Below are 27,843 nucleotides of genomic sequence, written 5' to 3' on the forward strand. Positions count from 1 at the left end.
GGTGTATCCTGCCTTGATGCCCAATGACGCCTGAGATAGGCACAGGCTCCCCGTGACCCGAGGTAGTTCGGATAAGAGGTAGAAGATGAATGAATGAATGAATGAATATATATATATTGCAATATATATATTGCACAATACTTTACAATATCTCGTGTAACTGCTGCTATAATACTAATGTGTTCATTCCAGTATTTCTGCACACACAATATTGTTTGAACATACAGTATTTACACTGGTGGGGGCTGTTTCTGTTTTTGTTTATTGTCTTTTGTGTATTGTCTTCTTGTTTGCACTGTCTTTTGTCCTGCACTGTCTTGTGTGTCTTGTTTGTCTTTTCTTGCACTGTGTACACCAGGTCTGTCTTTGTTGCACCATGGTCCTTGTGAAACGTTGTCTCATTTCACTGTGTACTGCAATAGCTATATATGGTTGAAATGACAATAAAAGCTTCTTGTCTTGACTTGATCCAGGCCAATATATCCATCTGAACATTGGTTTTATTATTATTTTACCCGGTCATGGTCACGGTGGACCCAGAGCCTGGGCTAGAATACTGTACACCATGAATGGGGCGCTAGTCCATCACAAGGTGTACACACACACAGGCAATTTTGGGTAGCTAATTCACGTACAGGAATGTTTCGTTCAAGTGGGAGAAAACCAGAGTATCGGGAGAAAAACACAGTGGGAGTTCCGTCATAATAATAATAATAATAATAATAATAATAAGAAGAAGAAGAATAAAAAATTATTATTATTCTTCTTATTATTATTCTTATTATTATTATTATTATTATTATTATTATTATTATTATTATTATTATTATTATGGGGGCACGGTGGCTTAGTGGTTAGCACGTTCGCCTCACACCTCCAGGGTCGGGGTTCGATTCCCGCCTCCACCTTGTGTGTGTGGAGTTTGCATGTTCTCCCCGTGCCTCAGGGGTTTCCTCCGGGTACTCCGGTTTCCTCCCCCGGTCCAAAGACATGCATGGTAGGTTGATTGGCATCTCTGGAAAATTGTCCCTAGTGTGTGAACGAGTGTGTGTGTGTGCCCTGCGATGGGTTGGCACTCCGTCCAGGGTGTATCCTGCCTTGATGCCCGATGACGCCTGAGATAGGCACAGGCTCCCCGTGACCCGAGGTAGTTCGGATAAGCGGTAGAAGATGAATGAATGAATGAATGAATGAATGAATTATTATTATTATTATTATTATTATTACTATTATTATTATTATTGCATAAACTGGAAATCAACAAATCATTGTCTTGCAGGTGGAACTAGTCTGTCATTGAAAAAGAATGGTCTTTTAGATGGATTAGATTTGAGGATTTATTAACTGTGTGGTATAAATATAAATGACTGAGCTTTTCCGGCAGAGCTGCGAGGACGGAGAGGAGGCTGGCAAGTTTAAGAAGAGAGCTGATGAGGACCTACTACAGCTTAAAAACTCATAACTCATGATACAGAGACGCTAGTAAAATGTTTGTCAGTAAATCTATATTTAATTCATTACACTCAGTAACCACAGTAATACGTAGGTGCAGATCATGGCATTATCTGAAAATAGCAAAAGATTTAAAATGATTAAAATTGCTTTTCAACAAAATATTATACTGTTTAATGAATGAATTAATGAAATACTATCAAACCACCAATTTTATAAATGTGACTTTGACCCTGAGGTCTAACAGAACAATACAACAGGTTTTATACGGAGCTTTGATTTTTAATACTGAAAATTCATTTACAAAGCGTGTTGACATTGAAAATCAAAATAATCAAAAGACAACACCAACACGGATTTCACTGAAAAAAATACAATTTAACACAAACTGAAAAAAAAAAAACTGAAATTCTTATCGGAATTGGAAAAAAGAAATTAACCCACAATATATAATCTCGGAATTTAAAGGACACAAAAACAATAAAAAGTGCCATAGTGTTAAAATGATCAAAAATTACAAACAATGAAGCTCCCAATGAATTTCAAGAACATAAAACTATGAAAAGATCAATGGATATTCAATCTGCTTTGTGTCAAGGTATTGCACTAATGTTAGTACAGTAAATCTTAGACTAATAATATAATAAAAACCTGCTATTTCTGGGAATTATAGTTATTTACTGAGCTTTAAAGAATAAATCCTTAAGGGTGTTTTCAGTAAGTGCAACTTCTTAAGTGGTCAAGGCATTAGGTAAGTGAATATAAATGCATTTTAGCATATGTGAAATATGACATTAAGTACGTCTCTGGAGTGAAACCTATTTCTGATCCCTTTGAATATTCCAAGGTGCATAAAATAGAGTGCAATACTTTCCCTTAGACTCTGCAGGGCCTCCTGTACCAGCAGAAGATGTGAAGACGTGTCATTAACACACAACAATTCTGTGTGCTTGATACTTTTCTCCTGAAATAAACCCAACTCTAACATCTTAAACACCTGAAGACTTGCTGAAATGCTCATCCTGATAAGTGAAGCTTATATATAGTGCAGTGAACTGCAATGATACGTGAAACAAGTGTGTGAGAATTTAACCTTGATCCCTAACAGGACACTGTGCTCTTCATGAACAGCAGGGTGACCAATCTGCCCTTAACACTATCAGTGATGAGAGACACGATGACTTCTGCTCAGAGAAATCCATAGCCAGCATGGACCTCTAAAAATTGGAGAGGAGAGACTCAGTAACGTTATTTGAAATAAAAAATCTCTGATCTGCTCTCCGTCATGATCCACTAGACAAAATAAAGCACAGACTCAGGTGAGCTTCATCTCTCCATGCTGCTGTATTGTTGGAGAGGAATCACTTGTGGCGGCTGAAGATCTTTTTGCTGGAGCTCTTGTCGCCGGTGCTCAGGCCGATCAGCAGCCGGGCTTTCTCGTCCTCCATCTGCTGCTGTAGTCCGCTGTCAGCCTTTCCTTCTGTTGTCTTTCCCCGAAATTCAGAAACTGAGGCAGGCTTCAGACGCAGCTTCTCTTTTATCATCTGTTCAAGAGATGATAAAAAAAGAAAGCATTAAAACAAAAGAAAAAACAGTTGATCAATCTGTGAGCATATTCACACACACACACACACACACACACACACACACACACACACACACACACACACAGAAAAGTGCGACTGCAGATAAACTGATTGTAAAGAGCTCTCTTCCTACTGATCGTCACTCCGTATAATTGAACAGAGCACTTATTGATTATTAGACTCAGAGGAGATACAGTAAAAGGTATAATATTATATAATAAAGATAAAATATTTGCAAGACATCACCAGAGTTAAACCACATTTAATTAACGAATCTAGATGCTCAGGTGTGCCAGTCATTTAACCATTATTATCAAAGCCTGATAAGTGTGTTATGTTCATAGTTTGAATATTGTGTTAGCAGCTTAGCAAATAAATAAATAAATAAATAAATAAATAAAGCACTTCAGCCAGGAAGTGCAGAAGCGCATTATGCAGAGAGCACAAATTAGACTTTTTCACCTACAATCACATGCTGTTATTGAAAATATCTCAATGACTCTCACTGTGTTTTTTTTCCCCCTAACAGAAATATTACTGTGAATAATTACTGAACCAGATTAACAGTTCTAGTGATATTTCGCATGTACGTGTTTTAAAAAATAATTTTCTTGACCATTTCTGGTGTAAAGCTTGCTATCATTTCACATGTTGATCAGTGCTGCAGTTGTATTCTATTAAATCCAGACTTACCTGGGCAACCAGAGCCTTCCGACTGTCTCTTTTCACAGCCATGGCAAAATCCAGCCACGTCCAGGTGTTGTTGTGATACTCTAAACAGGGCAGTACCAGGTTCAGGTCTTTCCAGTCAACACTGCTCTTTTCACCCTGCACAGTTACAATAAGAGCAGAATAATATTAGGTGTTTATCGAAGATTAAAAGCTGCAGAGAAAAGACAAACCTAGCAGAGGTTCAGTGCACCACTCACCTTGTAGCTGACACATAGCGGAACCTGAGGGATTTTTATGTAGATGAAGGAGTTGTTCATCGCAGCTCTCTCTTTCATTTTGTCAATGTCATCTATAGGATGCTGGACAGAAAGCAAGCAGAATAGATTTATCCCCTCAGCTTGGTCTTAGAGATGATGGCACATTACAATTTAATTTACTGTTTGTTAACAACAAAAAGCTTTACCTCTGGTGGTTTACGGAATGACCTCCTGACCCCTGATGTGCGATTCATCCCCTGCGTGACTCCTTTGCTGGTCCCCAGCCCTCCTATAGAGTCCTCAGATATCTGTCTTGGTTTTACAACACCTGCATTGAGAGAGGGAAATGCTCTTATTATACACACAACAGGATGACTCAGTATCATGAGTATCTCCACTCTATGTCAATGATCTGAGCTTTTAATAGCAAGGCCTGATCTATCAGTGTGACTTTGGGCACAGCGATTAGAAAGCCAATATTCCCAAAGCGCAGGAGAGCTAAAACCAATATTGACCAGCAGGCAGAGCCATATGGATATCGGGATGTCAGGACTACGCAGTAGGGACGAATAAAGACGAAGAAAAGAGAGTTGTTCAATTTAAACGCAACAGCTCAAACCTGTGGTGACCATCCGTAACTTATCCTCCTCGTCTCCGACTTCCTCCTCCTCCACGTTTCTCCCAGGGAAGAAAAATCCCATCATTCTCTTAAAGAAGTGGTACATCAGCTGGATGGTAAGTGGGACCACGTTGACCTAATCATTAAAAGAGGTTTCAACATGGTGACAATGTTAACAGGATATTTTGCACTTTTCAAGCACTATCCAAGTTCTATCCAAATGACCTCGAAATGCTCTTTGACAGAAATCCCGCCCACAGGAGGACGAACTTTGCTGAAGATGCGGAGGGCAAGCTGTCGTCCTGACTGGCAGGAGCTCTGAGGACGCAACACCACCTAGAGTACAAAACAGTAAAGCAAAGATCCACAGCATGTATCGTGTAACTCAACAGTGTAACTAACAGTGATAAATAAACTAGTACAGCAGTGACAGTTAACTGTAGAGGAAAACAAAGACAAAATTACAAATCAAAATCTAGGACTAAAATCAAGCAAATATTAACAAAACAAAAAAGTCAATTCCTGCAAAGTTTTTTGATCAGAGACCAAATGCCAAAATGTAATGTATACTATATGGCCAAAAGTTTGTAGACCTGACCATCACAACCATATGTCCCCTGTTTGTTGTTATAATAACCGCCACTCTTCTGGGAAGGTTTTCCACTAGATTTTGGAGCGTAGCCAATTATATTTGGGGATTTGGGCACTTATTTCAGCTGACGTGTCAGCTCTTTATTTCATCCCAAAGGTGTTCAGTGCGGTCGAGGTCAGGGCTCTGTGCAGGACACTTGAGATCTTCCTCTACGACCTTCTCATACCATGCCTTCATGCAGATCACTTTGTGTACAGGGGCATTTGTCATGCTGGAACTTTTTGTGGAAGAGCCACATATGGGTGTGATGGTCAGGCGTCCACATATTTTTGGCTATAGGGTTTATCTTCTACAGTTGAAATGAGAAAGATGACTGGCGAACGCACTCAGTACCATACATACCCTCACATGCTGCAGAAGAGAGACAGTAGAAGAGTAGAAAAGTTTAAGATTTTATTAGCACCAATTTTCTGAGCCAACAACCAAAGTTACAGTAAAGTTTATTTAAATATTTTATAATTGCCTGCAGCGATCTCTGGAAAAACAAGCTAATAACGTCTAACCTGACATTTGGCAGACGCCTTTATCCAGAGCGACGTACATAAGCGCTAAAATCTCTATCATTGGATACATTAATGCTGGTTCACCAGGTTACATACTTAAGATACCGTGAGTTTAAAACACTGTTCAACCTTCACAAACTAGTCCAGTTTAATGTCCAAAAGCTTCAGTTGAAAATAATAAAGTGGTGTATTTGTGTTTGAATGAATGCATACTGTGGTGTACCTTGTAAGCAGCATTGGGAAGCAGGTTGTTCATCGTAAACCAGCCAAGCTCCAAAAGATGTTCTGCTGTGTCATCAGATTTATTCAGCTGTTGGAAAAACATCCAGCTTTAAGGTCTAAAGTTCAAATAACCAAATCACCATGAAACTAGTTGGTGCAGACAGTAAGAAGTTAAGTGAAGAGGAGATGATGATGATGATGATGATGATGATGAATTCAACACAGAATGATGTAGATAAAGCTGATAATCAATGTGAGAAATTATTTCCCATTGTAAACTTTTCAAATGTTGTTATTTTTCACATTTTGATAAAAATGTTTATTTTTCCATCAAAGGTGGGGTGTCCGATGTTTGAGAAATGCTTCAGAAAACCGAGTCGGGCCGACTAACAAAACAAACGTGTAGCCAATGAGCAGAAAGGGGCGTGTCTTGTCAATATGCGGCGGAGAGAGTGTTCAGTGCGCATGTGTGACATTAGCAGAAAGCGGTTGAAACATTGACTTGGCGGATAAAAACGAAAAGCGAAAAAAGGCTTACGATAAGGCAAGAAGCAGGAACCGTGTTAATATAGGATCAGCTTTCCAGCGCTGGAGAGAACTGAACGTCTTCCGCGTGAAACGGAGCTAAACCTTTAACGGTACAACACACAGTACTACAAAAACACATTTGTATTACCATAGTATTACTCATTGAGTTCATTTATTGATAAAAAAATATCCCCTCGGTCAGCTGCCCCATCAGGTTCCGCCATAATAGTTGCCTGGGTTATGTATGTTTGTGTGGGCGGAGCTATCAGTACAGGGATTTGGGTTAGGTGCGTGTTTGTTTTGGTGATTTCAAATGTCAACATTGGCTTTCAAACATCGTGCACCGCACCTTTAAATGTGCTTTCACATACAGTATTTGGTCGGTTTGTAACAAACATTAATTCATTTTTCTTTTTAAGAACACTCATTTACATTTTCAGCATTTGGCAGACATCCTTATACAGAGACATCCAAAAAGTGCTTCGAAGCCAATGAATACATCGACACTGGATTACAGACTTCAGAATAGCATCAAACTAAAAACTCTGGTTTGTAGAGAGTTTAAGTTCAAGTGTTTCAGGAAAGAAAAATAGGTCTTCAGTCGTCTTCCAAGAATCTTGCTGTATACCTACCTGTTACCCTGAGAGATGGTCCCAGTGCTGGTAGATCAGAGAGAGCGAGGTGCAGTCTTTGGCTTTGTAGGCATGCATCAGTTCTTTAAATCTTAGGCTTGTAGTTACCGGAAGCCAGTGGAGGGAGCGCAGCAGTGGGGTGGTGTGTAAAAAACTTGGGCAGGTTGAAAACAAGTCGCTGAAGCTGCATTTTGGATCATTTACAGAGAACCAATTGTGTTCCTAGGTAGACCAGCCAGAAGAGACAAGAACCTGAGCAGCCTGTGTGAATAAAATTGGCTGAATCCTTCTGATGTAGAGAAGAACCTGATGTGAGCGTGTCACATTAGCAACATACAAGGAAAAGGACAGCTGATTGTCCATGGTTACGCCAAGCAATGGCCAAGAGGGAGATCAGAGAGTTGTGTTCGGTTAACACAAGATCCTGACCAGGGGATGAATCACCTAGGATTACCAGCAGCTCGGTTTTACTGGAATTGCCAGACATGCTGAGATCTGAGCAGAAGCTGTGGTATCTGAGGGATACGTGACAAAACAAAGCAACAACTCAGACAGCAGCTGAGCTCAGTGAAAATCCAGTGTGTTTCGACTGGAATAAGAAAGTGATTCTACCCTGAACTGGAGGAAGCAAACCCATGTAGTATAAGGGAAGCATGTTCTCTAGATACTAAGCTCACCTTACTGTACATGAACCTCTGAAGCTCGAGCTCAGCGATGCCCAGCTGGCCGTCCTCCTCTGTGAGACACCAGCGTGCTTGAGCAAAGTAGATTTCGGTACGACGCGCCACGCTCACATCTTCTGGAGGTTTTCGCAGTTCCAGCTTATTCGCACGCTGCAGCTGGAAATCCTTAAAACATCTGGAAAGAGAAAGAGCTTATTTGTGTAAACTTTTAAATATAATCATCCAACTCAGAAATACAATCTCAGCAAGGCCGATTCCTGTATCATACCTGCAAACTCACAAGAGGTGAAAAAGGTGACAAGAACATAAAGGGAAAAGACAACATTTGCTTCAAGTGAAAAAAAGCACTTTTATTAATCCTATTTTTACCAAAATTTCTTGGAAATAATTTTTCTCTGTACAATTTGAGTGCCTTGGAACCTTAATAAATTGATGAACACAAATATTGCTATGTCTTTTGTTTTTTGGCCACCACAAGCCTTTCAAGTGCCCGTTTTCGTTGTTTAGCAATGTGTCTCTTTATTGCTTTTTGTTCGTCCTCTGCGGCTTGAAGTGAGGGACGAAATAGGTGATTGCCTTATCTTGCTTCTGAATGCTAATTGGTCAAAAGACGCGAGGATGATTGAGACGTGAGGCGTCATCTGCTTACTATTGCTTCACACTCCGGTCCAGTTGGTGGCGGTGAATGCACCAAAAGTTGGTTTGCCATCCGCCATAAAAAGTCATTAGAAGTAGAGACGCGAGGCATCAGCTTGATAGATGGTTTACTACGCTGCGTCCAAAACCGCCGCCTAAGCACTACTTCACCTAATTATTGGATGGAAGTAAGCGGTTTCGGACGCAGCTGAAAGAAGGTCTAAAGTTCAAATAACCAAATCACCATGAAACTAGTTGGTGCAGACAGTAAGAAGTTAAGTGAAGAGGAGATGATGATGATGATGATCCCCCCCCCCCAAAAAAAACCTAAAAACTCTTCGGATCTACACGATTCACACAAATGACATATTTTGATTAAAAACGGCGAATTTCGCCTAAAAGCGACTAGTTTGCAGGTATGTGTATGTGGTATTCAATGAAGACGCATTTAAATTCTCTTCAACAAACAACAGAAATACAGAGGTCAAGACACAAGATACTACTCATTCTTCAGCAGTTAGAGTCTGAAGGACAAACCGGAAGTCATAAAGAAATACAGAAAATGAACCACAAAAACTCTGGAACCAAACTAAACCTCTACCGGAGTGATGATAAAGCTAAAGTGTGGAGAAAGAAAGAAGAAGGACCTTCTCCTGATCCAAAACATACAAAATACTCTCACTGGTCCAGCAGAGTAGAGTTACTGTCATAGCTTGGGCTTGTTTCTGGAACTGACTCACTAATCTTTATTCATGATGGTAGCAGCAGAAGCAGAAGGAAGAATTCTACAGAAACCTTCTCTGTGTGGAATACAGTTAATCTAATTTGGTCGAACTTCATCACGAAGAAGGACAATGATACAAAACACACTTCACTATAACAACATTAGGGGGGAAAAGGGAAGAAGACTTTAGACTGGTCATTATTTTCTTTCCCGTGATACCCGTGATGCTCAGGGAGACCCAATGCGCACCCACCTGATGAGGATGTTGAGTTCTTCACTTTTCATTTGCAGGTCAGTCTTCTCCTGATTGAGCTGATTCTGCAGGCGCATGTTGATGTCAGACAGCTCGTCTCCTCTTAGCTCCTCAGGTTGGGACTACAGGAGTTCAAGCAACGTGTGAAAACATGTAAACTTATGGAGAAAAATGTCTAAAAAAGCGATTGGAGTATTTCCACAGCATTAAATGAACGTGTATAACTGCTTTTAAAAAGGGGTAGCTTAAAAAAATAAATAAATAAATAAAAAAAAAAGACGAGTGTATTTCCACATGATTATATAATTTAAAAACTATAATATTGTGTTAGATGGTTATCATAGCAGAAAAAGCTGATGACAAACATACTGAGTGTTCTACAAATATATAGTCTAGATAATTTGGTGAATAAAACCTGGCCTTAGGAACCACCACAGATCAATGAATGAGAATATTGTCCAGGACCGATTTGATTAACTAGTGAATAGATCCAACAATCAACACGAGCATCTAAAGCGCAGGCGGATTTTAGACACTGACCCTTATGTTGGAGTAGATCTGCTTCTCGAGTCGACGGATCTGGGCCACGTGCTGGCGAACGGCTTCCTGCAGGTGCAGAATGCTGCTGCGCTGCTCCTCAGGATTGCTGGAGATCTCTAGCTGGAAGCGCACACGCTGCTTCTTCTCACTGTGCTCCTGTGAGTGAAAATGCATTTTAGAAAGTTAATCTCCTTTAAACCCAGCAGCCTGTCAGACTACTTGCAAAAATCTCTGACCTTGCGTCGAGGTTCCACGTGAAGCAGCAGGTTGTTGACGATGTCCAGAATCATGGCATACTGCACTGGGTTGGTGGAGACCTCCAGGTCATTATGAATAAGGGTGAAGGTGTCTACTGCACCTGGCAGGAAAAGCATTGATTTTAATACTAGCACAATATAGCCAAAGATTTAAGCAATGTTTTGTGAGTGTCATTTTAAGAACATTGGACCTACCAGCCTGCTTCTTGAGCAGATCTTCTTTTTCATGCTGATCACGTATCTCCGGAGGTTTGATCTGTGTAGCTAGTTCTGGGTCAATATCATGGCTGTAACCGATGTAGTACATGCGGCAGCTGCAACGCGAGATGATACGCTGGACTTGCTGAGTCTCCTGCACATGTGATGGCTGGTTCCAGTCTAATGCATACAGAATACATCCATGTGTTTTCTCAGTGCACACGGCAAACTAACAACATGCAACACACTGATGTGAAACACAGCTCCGTGTATCTGTGCTGGCATGACAAAAGTAACATAACTAAAACCTAGGCTGAAAATGAGTTTATGCCATTAGTTAATTATGTCATACTGTTCAGTTATTTAACACTCATTCATTTTCATCTCATCTTATTTCAGTTTAAATTAATCACATACATTGTATTTGTGGACACCGGACCGGTCCCACTGATGTGTGTGCTAAACACATGTGTAAGTCAATACTACTCGTGTACCCCAAATTTTATTTCTTTGCTGTTATAATCATCTCTTCTCTACCGGGAAGATTTTCAGCTAGATTTTGGAACGTGTCTGTGGGGATTTTTGGTTTCGTTAAGCCACAAGAGGATTTTTAGTGGTGTTTAGTTCAGGGCTCTGTGCAGGACATCATGTTCTTGCACACCAATCTTGACAAGCCAAGTATTAATGGAAGTTTGGGCACGGTAGTTCCAGTGAAGGGAAAAGATGTTCTACATGATCGTGTGCTTAAAAATTTGTGATAACAATTTATAGAAGAACCACATATGGGCGTGATGGTTGGGTGTCCAACATTTGGCCATATAGTGCTTAAGTAGTCTAGTGGACTCAAAGAACTCTATAGTACAAGAACAGCAGTGTACCTGTGGTGGTGCTGACCATGCCGCCCACAGCCTGTCCGCTCTCCATCAGCTCCTGCACAGAGTCCAGGGTCCGTTGCCTGTGCTCCTCGATGTTTTTTACCTACATATTCACAAAAATGAGACACACCTCCATTTAATTTGCATGCTATCTGTAGTAAGGGTTAAAAACAGTAAACAGACGTCACCTCCTTTCATGGAGATTCCGGGATGGCTGTCATGGCTAGCAGCTCCTTAAGACTTCGCATAAAGTCTAGTCACTTTTTATACAGCTGAGGAAAGTAAACAAACTCACCTCTAGCCATAGTTGCCCATCCTCCTGTTCTGAAGGATTGGGCTCCATGGTGGCAAAATACTGCATACAGTCCAATGAGCAGGCCCACGTGGTCTTCTGCTTCAGTGTATCACTGTACCAAGCTGGATGATGCTCACATTGCAGCAGCTGAGCCTTTGCAGCTGAAACGAGCACACACCCTGCTGTCTCGGTGCCACGCAGCATCATCTAGACATAAGCAAACCAAAACACCAATACGATATGATTCAGATAGAATCCAAACAACATCCAAACAGTTTCGAAGTGAAGTGAAGTTTTGTTCTCTACCTGACAGTTGACAAGCTCGATGCACCAGTTGTGGTTGTACACGTCATCTGTTTGGCATGCTGCGATTCCGCTCAGCTGTTCGCTCACTCCAGCATCCTCTTCAGAAAACACCACAAACTTATCGGTTTCCTCAATCAGCTTCTGAAGCATAGATGTTCCTGAAAAACCCAATCGCACAGATTCAGTCATATTGTTTCCATAATAAATTCAGTTTAACCCAAAATCAAGCCAAAAAAAAATTTTCACCTTCATTCTGGTTCTTCTCTATGCGACTGACGGCCGGTACAATAGGGGTAGAAAGAGCAGTTTTAGGGGTGTAAGTGGACATGGAGCGTTTAAGTTTCTTAGCTTGAAGTTGTGTGTCGATCCTCAGGCCCTTCAGTGCCTCTGTAGACAGGTTCCTCTTCAGTACGGCTGCTTTCTTGTAACCATCATACAGACCGAAGGCGATGTTCCTGTTGGTGGCGTTCCACGAGGCACGAAGATCCACTAGACACAGCTTGTGAGTGTAGGACGCATTGCACTCATCCTTTGAACCGACATCCTGTTGGAAAATATTAACTAATAAGTCAATGTCAACTTAACAACAAATAAATGTTCAACAAAGCATCAAGTTTGTAGTTTGATTGATTGGAGTTTGATTGACTGTCAAGACTAAAGATCTTCCTTAGTCAGAATGCTGCGAAACGTCGAAGCTGTTGCATTGTGATGTATCTGAACCCTAGCTCAGTAACATAAAAAAAGCAAAGCAGTAAAACACTCAGGATGCTGGTCCATTGTGCTCCTACATGTCATAACACACAATATATTGTAGCTAATCCAGCTACTGGCATTTCTTTAGGAAGTAAGAAGAACCTGCTCAGGATCAGACTGTGACCTGTCGCCCCAATATATCACACCACGATTTCTTTATCCCAATGAAACATGTACATTTGTTTACGTAAGAATGAGCTACTCAAGAAGCCGTACAGTATAGATGAATTTAATAATTACAGTTTTATTTAAACGATATTAACTGAGTTGTGAATGTGTGGTCTGACCTCCTCCATGCGGTTGCTTTGTCTCTGATAGCTGAGTGAAGACAGGCTGAGTAAATGGGTCTTCTTCACCTGTGCGTTGATCTGGTGGTCGGCTGTCTCGTCTGAGCTGGAGGACATCAGGTGCACGGTGACCAAGGACAGCTCGCTAACCATCTGAGTCACGTTCCACTCTGAGATTAGCCTCCTCATCACCGTGCCCGCTGCCACCACACAAACACACATGCTTACACACACTGTTCCTCTTTATCCGATCTGACCCTTGCAACTGATCCAAAATATTGTTTTCAATCTCCCCAAGTTCTCCACTGACTTCCTGTATCTGCTTTGCTTCAGATTTAAAACAACGTTTGCCTACAAAGTTAAAACACACTTATCCTTCAAGGTACAAGGACGACATGCGTCGGTCTTCTCTGACTTGTGTGGTTTTCTTATGCCAGTCCTATTGTACTAGCATGAGGAAGTTTGAAATATAATGTAAAATGGAGATGTGATGTGTTTGCTCTCACCCTGTGGTATAAGCCTCTGTGCTCCTCTGGTGAAGATATGACCCTTACTACACTCCAGCTGAATTCCCCGCTGCTGAGCAAATGATGCCCAATAATGAACCTGCAAAGAGTAGAAATATCATGAAGGATTATCCTCAAGAGTAAATCACTGACAAAGTCTTAAAGTCCTCTGCTTTCTGCCAAAATACATCACATAATTACAGTAGATATCTATATCTATATATATCTATATCTATATATATATATATATATATATATATATATATATATATATATATATATATATATATATATGTATATATATATATATATATATAATACAAATCAATCCATCCATCCATCCACCCATCTGTACTGGGAGGCAGGGAACTTGGAGCCTATCCCAGGAGACTCAGAGTACATGGCAGTGGACACCCTGGAAAGGATGCCAGTCTATATAGAACTATTTACTGCCGATACTTATTTAGTTGTGAATCTGCTCTTTTTTCCCCCAATTGGTTTGTAAGATGCCAATTTCCCAGTATATTGTCAATACCCGTCTGTCTGAACATAAAATACATCTTCAAAGTGCTTTTTGTGCACGTTATGAGTAAGGCTGAGCAAGTAAACAGGGTGACCGGGATGGGACCTGCAGCTGAGGGAATGCTGCTGTGTAGGACAGCTGTTTGTAGTGCTGGCCGAGCTTCTTGCGCGAGTGCCTGAGGCTCTGGAAGAGTTTTCCTCTGCAGATGGGTCGAGACACACTGGTCCATGTGGCCCAGAAGTTCTGCATCCAACGCAGAGTGCTGCTATACAGGAGTATTCGAGGCTGACAGGGTTCTGAAAGCAAACAGACATACTTATAAATGTTACACAGTGTGTCACAGAAAAGTAAAAGGGAAAAAAATAAATAAAACCCACACACCTGTGTCGCTGTTCTGGTTAAGGTCCATAGTGATGGAAAGGTTGAGATTTTCTGATCGGAAAGCCCTGTAGGAATCGTGTGGCTGTCCCGAGGTGACGTCAGCCATGCTGTCTGCACTGCACAACATAACTGAGTGGTGGTCATGTGGGTTGCCATGACAAAGCCACTGCAGGTCCCAGGTCATGCACAGATTAGGAAGGTGCAGAAAACAAATATCATCATATCTGAAAAAACAAAAAAGACATGATATTGTGATGTGATGTGACATGTGATGGATATGGGATTTTGACAGAAATTGCTATGACAAATTTCAGGTATTTTCACAGCTTCTAGTCTATAGTGGTGGTCTAAAGAATATCAAACATATGCCACAAATACAATAAACAACGTTAAGAAACGGATCTAAATGGATCTAACTGATAATCTAAATATTAAGATTTTTTTAGATGCCTGGCTTTAAGATTTGAAATTTTTGTTCATTTAAAAAAAGGTTGCGTACTTTGAGGCCGTCCTAACGTTGACATCCAAGTCACCCTTAAAGAAAAACTGCCCAGGGTTCCAGTCAAAGTTGAGCTTGTTCCACTCCCAGTGCATGTTTTCTGTAGTGTTGTAAGGGTCCTGCAAAAGTATATGGGTTCGGTGAAATGACCCAATAAACAAGTTAGTGTTTTTAATGGAAATGCAATACCCAAAACCTTGGTACAGGAAGTACCTCAGTAGCAAGCTGATGCAAGTTGGCCTGATCAATGTCCATGTGCCAGCGTCCATGCAGCAGCAGCCTGCTTTTATCCCACCAGGCCAGAAGAGGAGAGCGGTCAGCAGTGGGCTTGGTCAGTAAATCCACTGCCTGACCAATCAGAGTCCATGCTGGGTCCCAGCACGGCCCCCACACAATCGTATAAAGTGATATGCTTGCTAAAGAAAAGAAGAATTGGATAGAAAATATTATTCTAAACTTTTTGAAGTATGTTAAGTACAATGTGAAACTCAATGCGGTGAAACTCACAGGTGACATCGTAGTAGAATTTGAGAGGAGGCACGTTCCGGTAAACGGTCACATCTCCCCAAGGTTGGCCGAGTTTAACCACCTCTTTACGCCGTCCACGCATCTGCCCATCCTGCTCTGTCCCTATGAGACGCCCCGACAGCTCCCAGTCCCTAATCTCGAACAAGTACCGTGGGTAATCTCGAATCCTCACTACGTCAAATGTGAAATAAGAGACAAGATTTAACAAAAAAAAAAACAACAACAGTATATATACACTCACACAGCATGTTATATGTATAACAAACACAGCATGAAGTACATTAGTGTAAAAATAGTAAAAGTACTGACCCAAGAATGCACTAATCTTAAAGAACATGGCTCGGCACCACTGCACCACCAGAGGCAGTCCGTCTCTAGGAAAGGGACTGACGTTGTCAATCTCACAGAGTAGCTTACGCATACGTTCGTGCCCATGCAGTGAGTGATCAGCCAAGGCCACCAGTTCCAAATTTGCCACACTCCATGTGAGCAGTGCCTTGCGCATTGGGGTGCTGGCATAGAGGCGGCGTGAGCGCTGGATGTAGATTTCTATGTGCTTGCGCTCCAGTGAGGCGTACAGCTCCTCGATCTTGCGTGCTGGTAGCAGTTCACCGTGCATCCTACGCAGCTCTGCCACTTTGCGGTCAAGCAGCTGCAAGCGTTTGGCACTTTCCTTGCTCTCATCCTTCATCAACTCATAGTTGTCACGGAGCTTGATCTCGAACACATCATCCAGGAAGATGAAGGTGAATTGGTCTATTTTGAAGAAGAGATCTGGAGGAAGGCGTTCAGTCGCAGCGGATCCAGTTCTGTGGAGGCTCTTCAGCCACTTCTGGGCACTCACCGCCTTGTCAAAAGTACTGGAAAAGTTGTACTGGTACGGGAATTCCACAGTGAGCGCCGGAACGGAAAAGACCCAAGCGCGGTTGTGAGGCGTCGACAGGAACGGGAAGCGTTCGCGGTACTTCTGTAGCTCGTCTGAACGATCAAACATGTTCACCTCCGGCTCGGAAAATGTAAAAATGTCGTTGCCGTCGAAGTTGAACACCACCTGAGGAGATCTGATGTGAGTGGCTCCCGGCTGCTTGGAAACAGACAGAGCCTCAGCACGCACAATAAGGAAGTTGTTCTCTGCGACGTACGCGGTGAGCTGGGTGTGAGCCAGAACAAAACGCATGCTGAGAGATTTTAAAGCAGAAGAGGGTGGAGAGGGCAAGGTATCTTCTTCCTGCTTTATGCCTAGCACCGTACGCAGTGTGCTCCAGCAGCTGTGACTTTCACAGGCGTGCTGATACAGAAACATGTGATCAGACGGCGTCCAGTGAAGAGCCAAGGCGTTGTCAGTCTGCATCTATGCACAAAATAAATAGGAAGCACGCATTATTAAAATGGGAAGGGGGGAAAAAAAGGCTTCAGGAATTACATTTGTAGATCAGGTGCTTTACATGATTGCTAATATGTAATGTTTAGTAGGCGTAGCGTCCTGCCATGTTTACTTAAATATAAAAATTGTTTGAAATAGTAGCCTGTTATGAGCCATGTTACTCTAGCAATCAATCAAGTATTGCTGCATCCAAAATTAGTTTTGCAAAATGTGTCGCATCAAATTATTTCCCAAAATTTGCGATGCAACATGCAGTTTTTTTTGTGGTTATTTATTTGTTTTTTTTTAAGTTAAACTACATAAACTGAGGAAATCGCAAGCTCTAGATTCTTCTTGGAACTACTACGAGTGAAGACACATATGGAATTAGTCAAAGAGGGCTTGGGCTATGCAACTATGTACTATGCAACTAAATAAAATCTTTTACAGGATAAAGAGGACCGTGGTGTGGATGTGTGTAAGACTGTGACTCTGAGGTACCTCCAGGGTGTGGCTGCTGTTCTGGTAGGACACAGTGAGGCTGCTCAGACTGACAACAGGACTACAGGCCTGGTCTGCAGGGCAGCACGGCTCAGTGCTCTCGCTGAGTGACTTCAGTATAGACAGAGCCACACCTCGAACTGATGCTTGTGCGCTCTCCGCAGAGCTACTGGATACTACTTCATCCACCCGGAACACTACGGCTCCTGCACGATCGGAGTTGTAATTATAAAGCTGGATATTACAGAGGACGGATAAAGGAAGGAGAAAACATGCGATTGTAAAACATGAAGCTTTCCACCTGTACTCACCTGCTACATTAGAAAGTGTGAACATGTTGACATCCTGCAGGTTAAGCTGAAGTTTCAAAGCTAGAGGCAAACCAAGTGATTCTTTTGTAGAGGAAGCTGCTGGAGTGAGTGACGTTTGAATTTGGACCAGTTTAAGGATGGAGAACAGGCGAGACAGGCACAAAGCACAGATCTCAGACAGCTCCATCTGCAGGCCCTGCAAACTGGACTCCACACATACACTGGCTGAGGAATCGGAGTCCACACTGTGGGAATTACTGTAGCCGCCCTGCCGATTCAGACAGACGATACGCAAAGCGGTTTACACGGTGCTAACAAATCTACACAAATCTACATTTAAACGCTTTCACATTCAACCAGAATTTCCTACTGTGCAAATAATGTATGACAAACAGAAAGGAAGTGGAAAACTATTACAGACATTTGACCGTCACATTGTTTGGATCAATTCAAATATCTAATCAATTCATGTGCTAGAGACATTTATATAAACCCTACATACATTCACACACTCAAATTACACAAACAACCACAAAACATATCACTAGGAAAAGACACTAGGAAAATACACAGAGTTGCTTTCTGGAGATTAAGTTAATTCCCTCACACTTCTGAAGGAACAATGAAGATTTCTGCTTATAAAACCGGTCACTAAAAATATACGTTTATAATACAAAAATATGGCAATAAAGAACTTTATTCTTTAGGTAGATTATAACGCAACAGACTTTACAATACTTGGACTTTTACCCGCAGTTTGAAGGAGTCCACAATAAATGCCTCTCCCCACACGTGTTTGCCTGGTGGATGTGGAGCTTGTTGGATGTGAGATCCTTGCCCCACCCTCCACCAGAAATGGTCCAGGGACGTCGTCAGGCTTTCGTCTTGTTTGGCGGAATCTACAGAGTGCTGCAGTTCTGTGTGGAACCATATAATATCAGAAAGATAAAAGGACATTGAGAATTTTTTTTTTTTTTACCATGTACAATTTTACAAAAAAAAGTACAAACGATTCAAGTGCTTTAATACGGAGATATCGCCCGTCTTAAAAGATGCTACGATTGATATATTGTGCGGTCGTCTTTCTAGACACGTTTAATTTAGACGCTTTATTTTAACTACAGAAAGTGTGTATTATAATTGTTTTGGGTTGTTTCGAGCTACACAAGGTCGATCTGATTAACGTTTTGATTGCCGTATTTTCCGGACTATAAGCTGCAATGGGCGGCTTGTGGGACTTTTCCCACGCTTTGAACCTTGCGGCTTAAACAATGACGCGGCTAATATATGGAATTTTCCCGCTTTCAAATTTTTATTTTTTTTTTCCAAAAAAAAAACAAAAAACGAAAAACACATTCTGTGACGTGCTCAGTTTTTTGGCAGCATGAAGCTTTCATTAGACCAATGAAATTGCCGAACGGGTTAACTCCGACACCGAAGGAGATGACTTCAGTGGTTTCAGTGCACAGGAGGAGCAAGATAGTGACCAATGACTTTCTTGGCAGGCTGAAAGTCTTGAAAGTCTTCTTTCTTGACTGTTTACTGCTAATTTTTTATTGCTTGTAACAAAAAATAAAAAATTTGACGTGCGGCTTATAGACATGTGCGGCTGATTTATGTTCAAAATAATAATTTTTTTAGGATTCAGTGGGTGCGGCTTATATTCAGATGCGCTCAATGTCCGGAAATTACGATAATCAGCATTGTAAAGCCGAAGGGTTACATGCAGAGGATCTTTATCTGCTGTCCCTACCTGTACTGACAGAAATGAAACCCAGAGCAAAGGGTGGAGTGTCTCCCAACTGAACAGACACGTTAACATTTGACAGAGTAGAGCTGAATCTCAAAGGGACATCCAGAAGAGGGAAGCGCCTGCAGGACAAATACAGAGTATAACTCCGAGAATGAACTTTAACAATGACATGATGCATTTACTAAGGTATGGTGTTGGTGTTATAATGCAGTCTTCCTACTTTTTCCTGTGAGTGGCCTTCCTATGAATGAGCTGTTCCCATGAGAACAAGTCCAGCCAGTGAGAGAACTCCTGCTGACGGTAGTGGATGATGCACGTGCTGACGGTCACTGAGCCACAGATATCTGCTGACGTCACCTTCGAAGCAGGACAAACTATTTGAAACCTTTTTAAAACAAGACTAAATATTTGATGAATTGAATGATTTGATGCCAACATAATCATGTGCCTGACTCCAGAGCAGCTCACCTGTAGTACAGTCTTTAGTGAGGTGAGACATATAATCCGTTGCCGGCTTTGTGAGAGGAGAAGGCCATCTGTGTTGAGAAAAAGAGAGCAGCATAAAAAGGTTAACACCTGAACATATTAGCTCTGTGTGTGTGTGTGTGTGTGTGTGTGTGAGGGTGTGAGTGAGTGTGTGTGTGTGTGTGAGAGTGTGTGTGTGTGTGAGAGTGTGTGATCACAGCTTACCCTCCAACAGGAGTTCTAAGCGACTGTGGGGAAATTTGAGTTCAGGAACGAACCCTTTCAGGGGAAGCTGCTCCTCATCACAGTCATAGTCAAGCTTTAAAGACTTCAGTGTCCAGTTCAGGTGCCTTAAAACCGAACAAATCACGTCAGAAATCAAAGGAATCAAACCACACAGGTAACGCAAAGTAAATCTGTTCACCCACCGCTTCTGGCTGTGCATAGAGAGGGTAATGTTAGTGTTCTCAAACTCCACGTTGACCTTTTGGGGAATCATCTGGTGAATCTTCTCTACTGCTTCCATCTGGATATATCGATCTTCTTCTGCATGTTCTAGCAGATCCAAATAAAGGTAGAAATAAAACAGCTTTTTTTTGGCTCATGAAACTTGCAAGCCAGTGCAGCCATATGTGGCATTAAAATATATTAACATTACAATCAGTATACGGAGTCTAAAAGCAAATAAACAAACACAGACTATGTGGTATATTGTTATACAGCAGCGTGAAAAAGTAATTCTGTACAGAAAAGATGCTTACAAAAATAATAATAAATAAATAAATATTTTGGGCCTGCCTCCATTCCCTTTACAAATCAGAGACTTGCAAAGAACTTGTAAACAACATTAACTGTCACTTAAAGGTGGGGTCTCCGTTGTTTGAAAGCCAATGTTGACATTTCAAATCACCAAAACAAACACGCCCCTAACCCAAATGGGTCCCACCCCTGTTTTGATAGCTCCGCCCCACACATACACCAGCCAAGTATAACCAACCCAAGTATAACCCAGACAACTATTATGGCGGAACCTGTTGGGGCAGCTGACCGAGGGGATTTTTTTTTATCAAAAAATGAACTCAATGAGTAATACTATGGTAATACAAATGTGTTTTTGTAGTACTGTGTGTTGTACCATGAAAGGTTTAGCTCCGTTTCACGCGGAAGGAGACGGTCAACACCTAGAACCCGAGGCAGAGCTAATGTTAGAGGCAGAGGTCGTAACGTTGCTGCCGTTAACATGGAAACAGGAGACTTGGAGCGTGTGCACATGTTTCAGGCACAAAGACTTGCAGTAACGCAAGTAAGTGTATTGATTGATTTAATATTCTGACTTTAATTGATAGAAAGTCGTATTCTGTTAGTCCTACTTCTTGCCTTATCGTAAGCCTTTCTTCGCTTTCTTTCTTTGTTTTTATCCTCCATGTCAATGTTAAAACCGCTTTCTGCTAATGTCACGCATGCGCACTGAACACTCTCTCTGCCGCATATCGACAAGACACGCCCCTTTCTGCTCATTGGCTACACGTTAGTTTTGTTTTTGTTTTGTTTGGTGGCCCAACGCAGTTTTCTGAAGCATTTCTCAAACAACGGAGACCCCACCTTTAAATGACATGACACTGATCATCAGCACAAATAAAATGACAATATCAATAATCATAGTAGCGTTTTGTTAAATATTTTTTGTAAGATTTATGTTTGGTGAAAGATTGTAATATCATCCATGTCCATGTATAATCAAGCGAAGCTGAACAGCCCTAGAATAAATCCGTGCCTCTGGTCTATCCTCACCTAATGAAGACGTGTCAGTCTCTGGAGTGCAGGTTGCTTTCGGTAGCAGCAGCTGAGAGTGGAATAGTCCCTCGTGCAGCTCTGCCGTGAGGGTCCTCACGCTGAGTGCCAGCTGGCCCGGGCACAAGTCAGGCAGGCTCACGTCGCCACTCACAGCCAGGCCCAGAGACACCTCCGCCAGACACGTGTTCTGTACAAAGGGGACGGACCCAACACGTGGCGTCACTGTTAGCAGGGCCATTTATACAAGAAAATACCTAGACACAATGGGTCAGGTTTGCTGTATACAAAATAATACTACAATTAAAACAACATTTGAAATGAACTTAAAATCAGACCTAGGGTTTATGTGTGGCCAGGAACCAGCTGTAATATATTAATAACAAATATAAAAGTACATACCAGCCTGCTGCTTTTTAACACTTTACTGCTGAGCTGTCCCACAGTAAAGTCCCACGCTAACCTGTAAAGACATAAGGACCTCTCGTGTCATTCCTCCCCAAAAACATCGGATTTGAAGTGAAAGGAATACTTTAGCTTTTTTCTGGTGGAAATGAGTAAGAAATATAGAGAAGAACCAGACTCGAGAAAAAATACTTCCCTCTTCAGGATGATAACTGATAGTGGGATTAGATGTGAGGTACATAAAAATGTTTATTTATTCCCTTAAATAAGATGGATAAAGACATATTTTGTACCTCTTGCATTGGTGATCGAGCAGTAGCGTGATCGCTGTGTTCGTCATGTGCCAGAGGGATTCTGGTAGCAGAAGGTTCAGCACCATCACATTCAAGGAGCTAATGTGGAGTGACAGCAGCTGCCGAGCAGAAAGAAGAGTAAGATGTAATGCCAACAGATCGCACAGAGGTTTGTGTGTGTGTTCAGAAGCACACCTGGGAAAGAAAGTGCAGTGTTGAAGGACTAAGCAGTGACTTGCTCGGATTCCCGTCATGATTCGGCTGTGGCCTGAGAGGCTCCTTTAGGTCAATCCGTACCCGAGTCTCACCCACACACAGTGCTAAGTATCTCCTGGAGGACAAGCAGACGTATGTGAGAATAAGTGGTTGTGGGTGTGGATTTTTCAGTGACAGTTACTGTTTATCAAGAAGAGACACAACAGGCTATTATAATGAGAGCTTTAATATGAACCTGTGACCAATAAAATTCAAGGATTCGACAGTGCTGGGGTATTTCTGTGCTGTTAGTCATTTAATATATACATCAATTCACACATCTAGTTCATGCATGCTGCTTGATTTTAATACTTACGGCAGGTCCTGGTTGAATAATTTACTTGAAATCCAAATTCTGTCTATTTCCTACAAGACAAACAGACATAAGTTGACAAACAAGATCTGAACCGCGTTACTGCTAATAGTTTTACCCATAAGAGCCAAAGTCATTTTTACGGTTGCTATGAGAACAATAAGAAAGTAAACTACGGCTATTTCTAACTACTGTTAGTTAGCAGATCAACTGGAAATGTCACAAGAGCTTATAAAGTCTAGATACCAAATAATAGCCTTTTTTTTTTAATGAGTGCTAAACCATCGTCACTCAACACTTAACGAGTCATCAACCAGAAATAAAGGAAAGCAGTTTCTGTTCTGAACTGACCGTGACACTGTGAGACAAAATGCATTGTGTGAAATTCATGAACTGTCAGAAAGCTCACGCACCAGTGTATGATGAGACAAGAACTGTACACTGATGCCTCTGAGAGAAAAGAGGCCCAAAGATTTAATTTTCAGCTCGGCTTTTAGGGCACTGCGAAAGAATCGCACCGCGAGCCTGCATAAGAGCCATCTGAAAGCAAGCAAAAAGAAAAGCAAACATTAAGAGCATGTGTTATTCTGTTGTACACAAATGCTTTAACGATCCAAGAACATATCCAAACACCTCACGAGTGAGCCTGCGAACAAAACAGGTTAGAAAGTTGAAAAACTTCATAAGGTGCTGAAAAGGTTCACACATGACATCAGCTCAGTCAAGAAAATATACATTATTATTACAAATAATATTCATCTCTTCAAAATTCATTCAAAATTCATATTGCTTTGGTTGGTTTTATTATTAACAGTTAATAATAAAGGACATTTTATTACAAATAAATAAATAAAATAAAATACAACAAATAATAGTAGTGATGGAAAAAAGAAAATCACTAAAAGAAAATATATACATATTAAAATGTATCCAAATGTACAAAATAAAAAATGATAATGTAAAACTAATCTGCCAATAAAAAAATTATATTTACTCTAAAGGTTTGATTTTCTTTAAAAATGTACTTAAAGTTTGGTTAAATGCTAGATTTTAATGCTAAAAATATTTTAAAATATTTTTTCCTTCATCAGTGATGGATGGAGCCTGATGAATGTTATTCCATTCCATTCCATATTACATGTTCCAGATATTTGATTTGCAAACAAAAATCAGATGTAAAATGTGATGATGATTATTATTATTATGGAGTTCTGCTTCAGCTTCTGCTTATTACATACAGCACTTTTATAACTAAAAGTGAAAAAGAAAATGAATAAAACGGTGAAAGAAAAAGCACAAAGGCAAAAGTTGGAATATATGGTGCTTTTGATAGAGACTATATAGCACTTGTATATCGGCCCGAATAAGGAAATACATTAAGTGTGACAAATGTAAATGAAATAAACAGTTTAAGTTAAAGTGCACTAATGCATGGAAAGTTGAACAAGTTGAGATTACAATAGTCAGTGTTTTTTTATGTTTAGAATTGCACATCTAGCTGTAGCTTTAAATCTCTAATGACAAGACAGTGTGAAGGAAAAACTGGGGAAGAAAACTTGAGGAAGCAGATTGACAAGAGAATACAACTCATTTTTAAAATCCATAAGATTAAGAAGAGTGAAAGAAGAGTGTCAGATAGAATCAAAGAAAAAGTGTAGAAGACAGTATTGAGAGCAGCTCTGCTGTGTAGGTTAGAGACTGTAGCAGTGAGGAAAAGACATGAGGCAGAGATGGCGGTAGCAGACATGAGGATGTTGAGGGTCTCTTTAGGAGTGACGAGGATGGACAGGATTAGGAACGAGCACATCAGAGGGACGGCTCAGGTTGGCTGTTTTAGGGACAAGTTTAGAGAGACTAGATTGAGATGGTTTGGACATCTACAGAGCAGGGAGATGGTTATATTGGTAGAATGATGTTGGAGATGGCGCTGCAGGTAAGAGGTCAAGGGGAAGGACAAAGAGGAGATATATGGATGTGTTAAATGAGGACATGAAGGTAATTGGTGCGAGAGTAGAGGATGCCGAGGATAGAGTTAGATGGAAACAGATGATACGCTGTAGTGACCCCTAACAGGAAAAACCAAAAGTTTTAGAAGAACATTAAAATTCATAAGCTTGCAAAGCAAATAATCAAAAACACAGAGAAGTATTACAAAGAATACAAGGATCTGTACAAACCACTGCATGACTGATACTGAGACAGTCATTATAATATCTGTGAAAAACGTGTACGCTCAGTTACACTACCGAATAAACGAAGGGATCACCTGCAAATCAAGATGCACAGACTTCCCACAGACAGCAAGAGCAGAAAGGCGACGAGCAGAGTCGTCATGATGATGCACTGAAGCAAGGTTCAGACTCAGCACTGTCTCTCTGGAGCATCATACAGTAATAAACAGCAGCTCAGTGACACCTAAAACACCTGTTAATAAACAAACAACACTGAGTTTATTCTGTAACAGAGATCAAATTTACATCTCAGAAACGCCCAGGATATCACTAACCTTCCTAATTCGATTATTAACACTATTAATAGTCACTGTTAGCTATTTAAGATACGATATTACCTTATTACTGACCTCCATATGCTACCTGAAGTGTACAGTGTAGCTGCAGAGCTACAGGTAGCCACAAGAGTCAGAATAACAAAGCGCTAGCTTTGTAAAGAAGAACGAAAATCTTACTTTTAGTTGGATAAAACTAAACCCGTTATCTATACTCTAAGTTTGCTGACGTGTATTGACGGATAATTTGTAAAATAACATGCAGACAATCAACCTAGGAAGATCATTTTACAAGCTAAGCTAAGTTAAGCTAAGCTACGCTAAGCTAAGCTATCTGTTTGGGTAACCAGAGTTTTGACAGCTTTGTGCTTGTTAGCTTGAGATTTAAATCTGATTCGAATTGAAATTTGTTTACCTGTGCGTGTAAATCGAAGCTATACGGTACATAAAAACGCTTGTGCTTGTGAGATTTGTTTGCCTGAGTAACACTTACATTATCGCTAACAGTCGTGTCTGAAAGCGTTAATACTCTCAGTTCCTCTCAGTTCCTCAGTCCTGACGCGTGAAGGCAGAGACAGTTAGGGTCAGGAGTTTAGTTTTAACTCCAAAACAGCAGTCCTGTGAGTCCTACAGAGGAAAATAACATGATATCCTAATTCGTAAAACACTTGAAACGTATGCAATTGTTTGTGTACAACTGAACTCCACACATGTGTGAGAGCCTTTCTTTGTGCACCATGAAGACATGGTTTAAGAAGAAATGTCCTGCACAGAGAACCTGAGTTCAGCCCCAATGACCACCTTTTGAATGAATTGCACCAGGCCTCCTCACCCAACATCAGTATCAGGATCAGAATCTCACTAATGCTCAAGTAGCTGAATGATCACAAATCCCCAGAGCCTTGTTCCATCTACTATGGCATCTAGTAGGGCTTCTAGTAGGGCATCTAGTATGGCATCTGGTATGGCATCTAGTATATCATCTGGTATGGCAACTAGTATGGCATCTAGTAGGGCATCTAGTATGGCAACTAGTATGGCATCTAGTTGGGGCATCTAGTATGGCATCTAGTAGGGCATCTGGTATGGCATCTAGTAGGGCATCTAGTGGTTATGGCACTGGGTTGTTGACTGAAAACTCAGGGTTCGACCCCCATCACCCCAAAGCGCTGACCAGCGCTCTGACCCCAATCTCTAAAGTTAGGATATGTGAAGAAAATAAAGGCTTCTGTTATATTCTAAATACATTCCATATGAGAAAGTGTATAATAACAGCAAAGGAAGAATAAATATGAAATGGAAGGATGTTAAAAATGTGTGCTTAAACTTTTTGCCATGTAGTGTTCGTATATCTTGGTGTAGAAACATTTAAGCTATAATGTAATTTAGTGTCAGTTGCATAACTGCTCCTATTGCAAGCAACAAAAATTGCCAGTTTTTGTATAATACTTGTATAATGTATAATGTGTACGCATGCTTTTCTTGAAAAATAATGCGATGAGGCTCAGCATTTAGTGGAATTACTTTACGCCTTGACTATTTACCAGTAACAAAAAAGTCCCAAAGTATTTTATTGCTCTTATACCACAGACATTTTTCAACAATTACAATTCTTTTTAATTACTTAATGAATGGTACATCAATAACATGCATAACATAAACCATTTAAATGAACCAGTTCCTATGATTACTTAAAGGCAGGGTCTCCGATTTTTGAGAAACGCTTCAGAAAACTGAGTCGGGCCGAATAATAAACAAAAATCAAAACAAAAATCAAAACAAACGTGTAGCCAATGTGCAGAAAGGGGCGGGGCTTGTCAATATGCGGCTGAGAGAGTGTTCAGTGCGCATGTGTGACATTAGCAGGAAGCGGTTTTAGATAAAAACAAAGAAAGAAAGCGAAGAAAGACTTACGATAAGGCAAGAAGTAGGACGTGTTAATATAGGATCAGCTTTCCAGCGCTAGAGAGAACTGAAGGAGCAGGAAGTTGGCCACATATTCACAGATTGGAGTTTCCCGAGTCAATAACTCCTGAGCTAAACGCTGTTACTACACAAATAACACCTCTTTTCTATCGTAGTAATGTAGAGACGCAGCTACAACTGTGTTTTGTGTAGTAACAGTGTTTATCTCAGGAGTTATTGACTCGGGAAATTCAACTTTACTTAAGACGCCGAGGCGCTTTTTTCCTTCTCGATAGGTGAGTAACGTTGGTTTTGTTTTGTTACACAGAACTAATATATGCCTTTGTCCTTTACATGATTATGCTTGTGTGTCATTTTTGCTTGTTTGTTTATCTGCAATCGTATTGTTCTTCCCTTCATCTATGATAAAGACACATTTCTTTCCATTAGTTGCCTGGGTTACGTATGTGTGTGTGGGCGGAGCTATCAATACAGGGGTGGGACCCATTTGGGTTAGGGGCGTGTTTGGTGATTTCAAATGTCGACATTGGCTTTCAAAAATCGAAACCCTACCTTTTAAAGAGTAATTTCACCTGCCTTTCTTTTTTTCCCCTT

General features: G+C 40.9%; 1 protein-coding gene across 2 annotated transcripts; it reads right to left on the reverse strand.

Annotated features, from left to right (window-relative positions):
• Positions 1 to 1,554: 1,554 nt before the first annotated feature.
• On the reverse strand, positions 1,555 to 25,963 carry LOC132858582 (bridge-like lipid transfer protein family member 2). 2 transcript variants are annotated; one of them, XM_060888965.1, is made up of 40 exons: positions 25,817 to 25,963; positions 25,084 to 25,241; positions 23,231 to 23,357; positions 22,821 to 22,870; positions 22,445 to 22,580; positions 22,250 to 22,368; positions 21,954 to 22,014; positions 21,552 to 21,741; positions 20,189 to 20,315; positions 19,986 to 20,110; positions 19,764 to 19,831; positions 19,516 to 19,652; positions 19,296 to 19,414; positions 18,293 to 18,459; positions 17,543 to 17,810; positions 17,232 to 17,437; positions 15,677 to 16,718; positions 15,347 to 15,538; positions 15,053 to 15,255; positions 14,840 to 14,958; positions 14,341 to 14,564; positions 14,065 to 14,255; positions 13,437 to 13,536; positions 12,931 to 13,130; positions 12,137 to 12,434; positions 11,891 to 12,048; positions 11,585 to 11,791; positions 11,293 to 11,392; positions 10,412 to 10,594; positions 10,196 to 10,317; positions 9,960 to 10,115; positions 9,420 to 9,541; positions 7,801 to 7,981; positions 5,965 to 6,051; positions 4,812 to 4,922; positions 4,587 to 4,722; positions 4,174 to 4,295; positions 3,968 to 4,069; positions 3,732 to 3,866; positions 1,555 to 2,996 (listed from the first exon to the last, which is right to left on the reverse strand). In XM_060888965.1, the coding sequence occupies exons 2-40, from the start codon at positions 25,149 to 25,151 to the stop codon at positions 2,814 to 2,816; spliced, it is 6,642 nt and encodes a 2,213-aa protein (XP_060744948.1). In that variant the 5' UTR covers positions 25,152 to 25,241; positions 25,817 to 25,963; the 3' UTR covers positions 1,555 to 2,813. The 2 variants fall into 2 exon arrangements, with proteins under 2 accessions (XP_060744948.1, XP_060744949.1); XM_060888966.1 differs by having other exon boundaries at positions 25,739 to 25,939.
• Between the last annotated feature and the right edge of the window lie 1,880 nt (positions 25,964 to 27,843).

This window comes from Tachysurus vachellii, chromosome 15 (assembly GCF_030014155.1).
Source record: "Tachysurus vachellii isolate PV-2020 chromosome 15, HZAU_Pvac_v1, whole genome shotgun sequence".
Taxonomy (NCBI): Eukaryota; Metazoa; Chordata; class Actinopteri; order Siluriformes; family Bagridae; genus Tachysurus; species Tachysurus vachellii.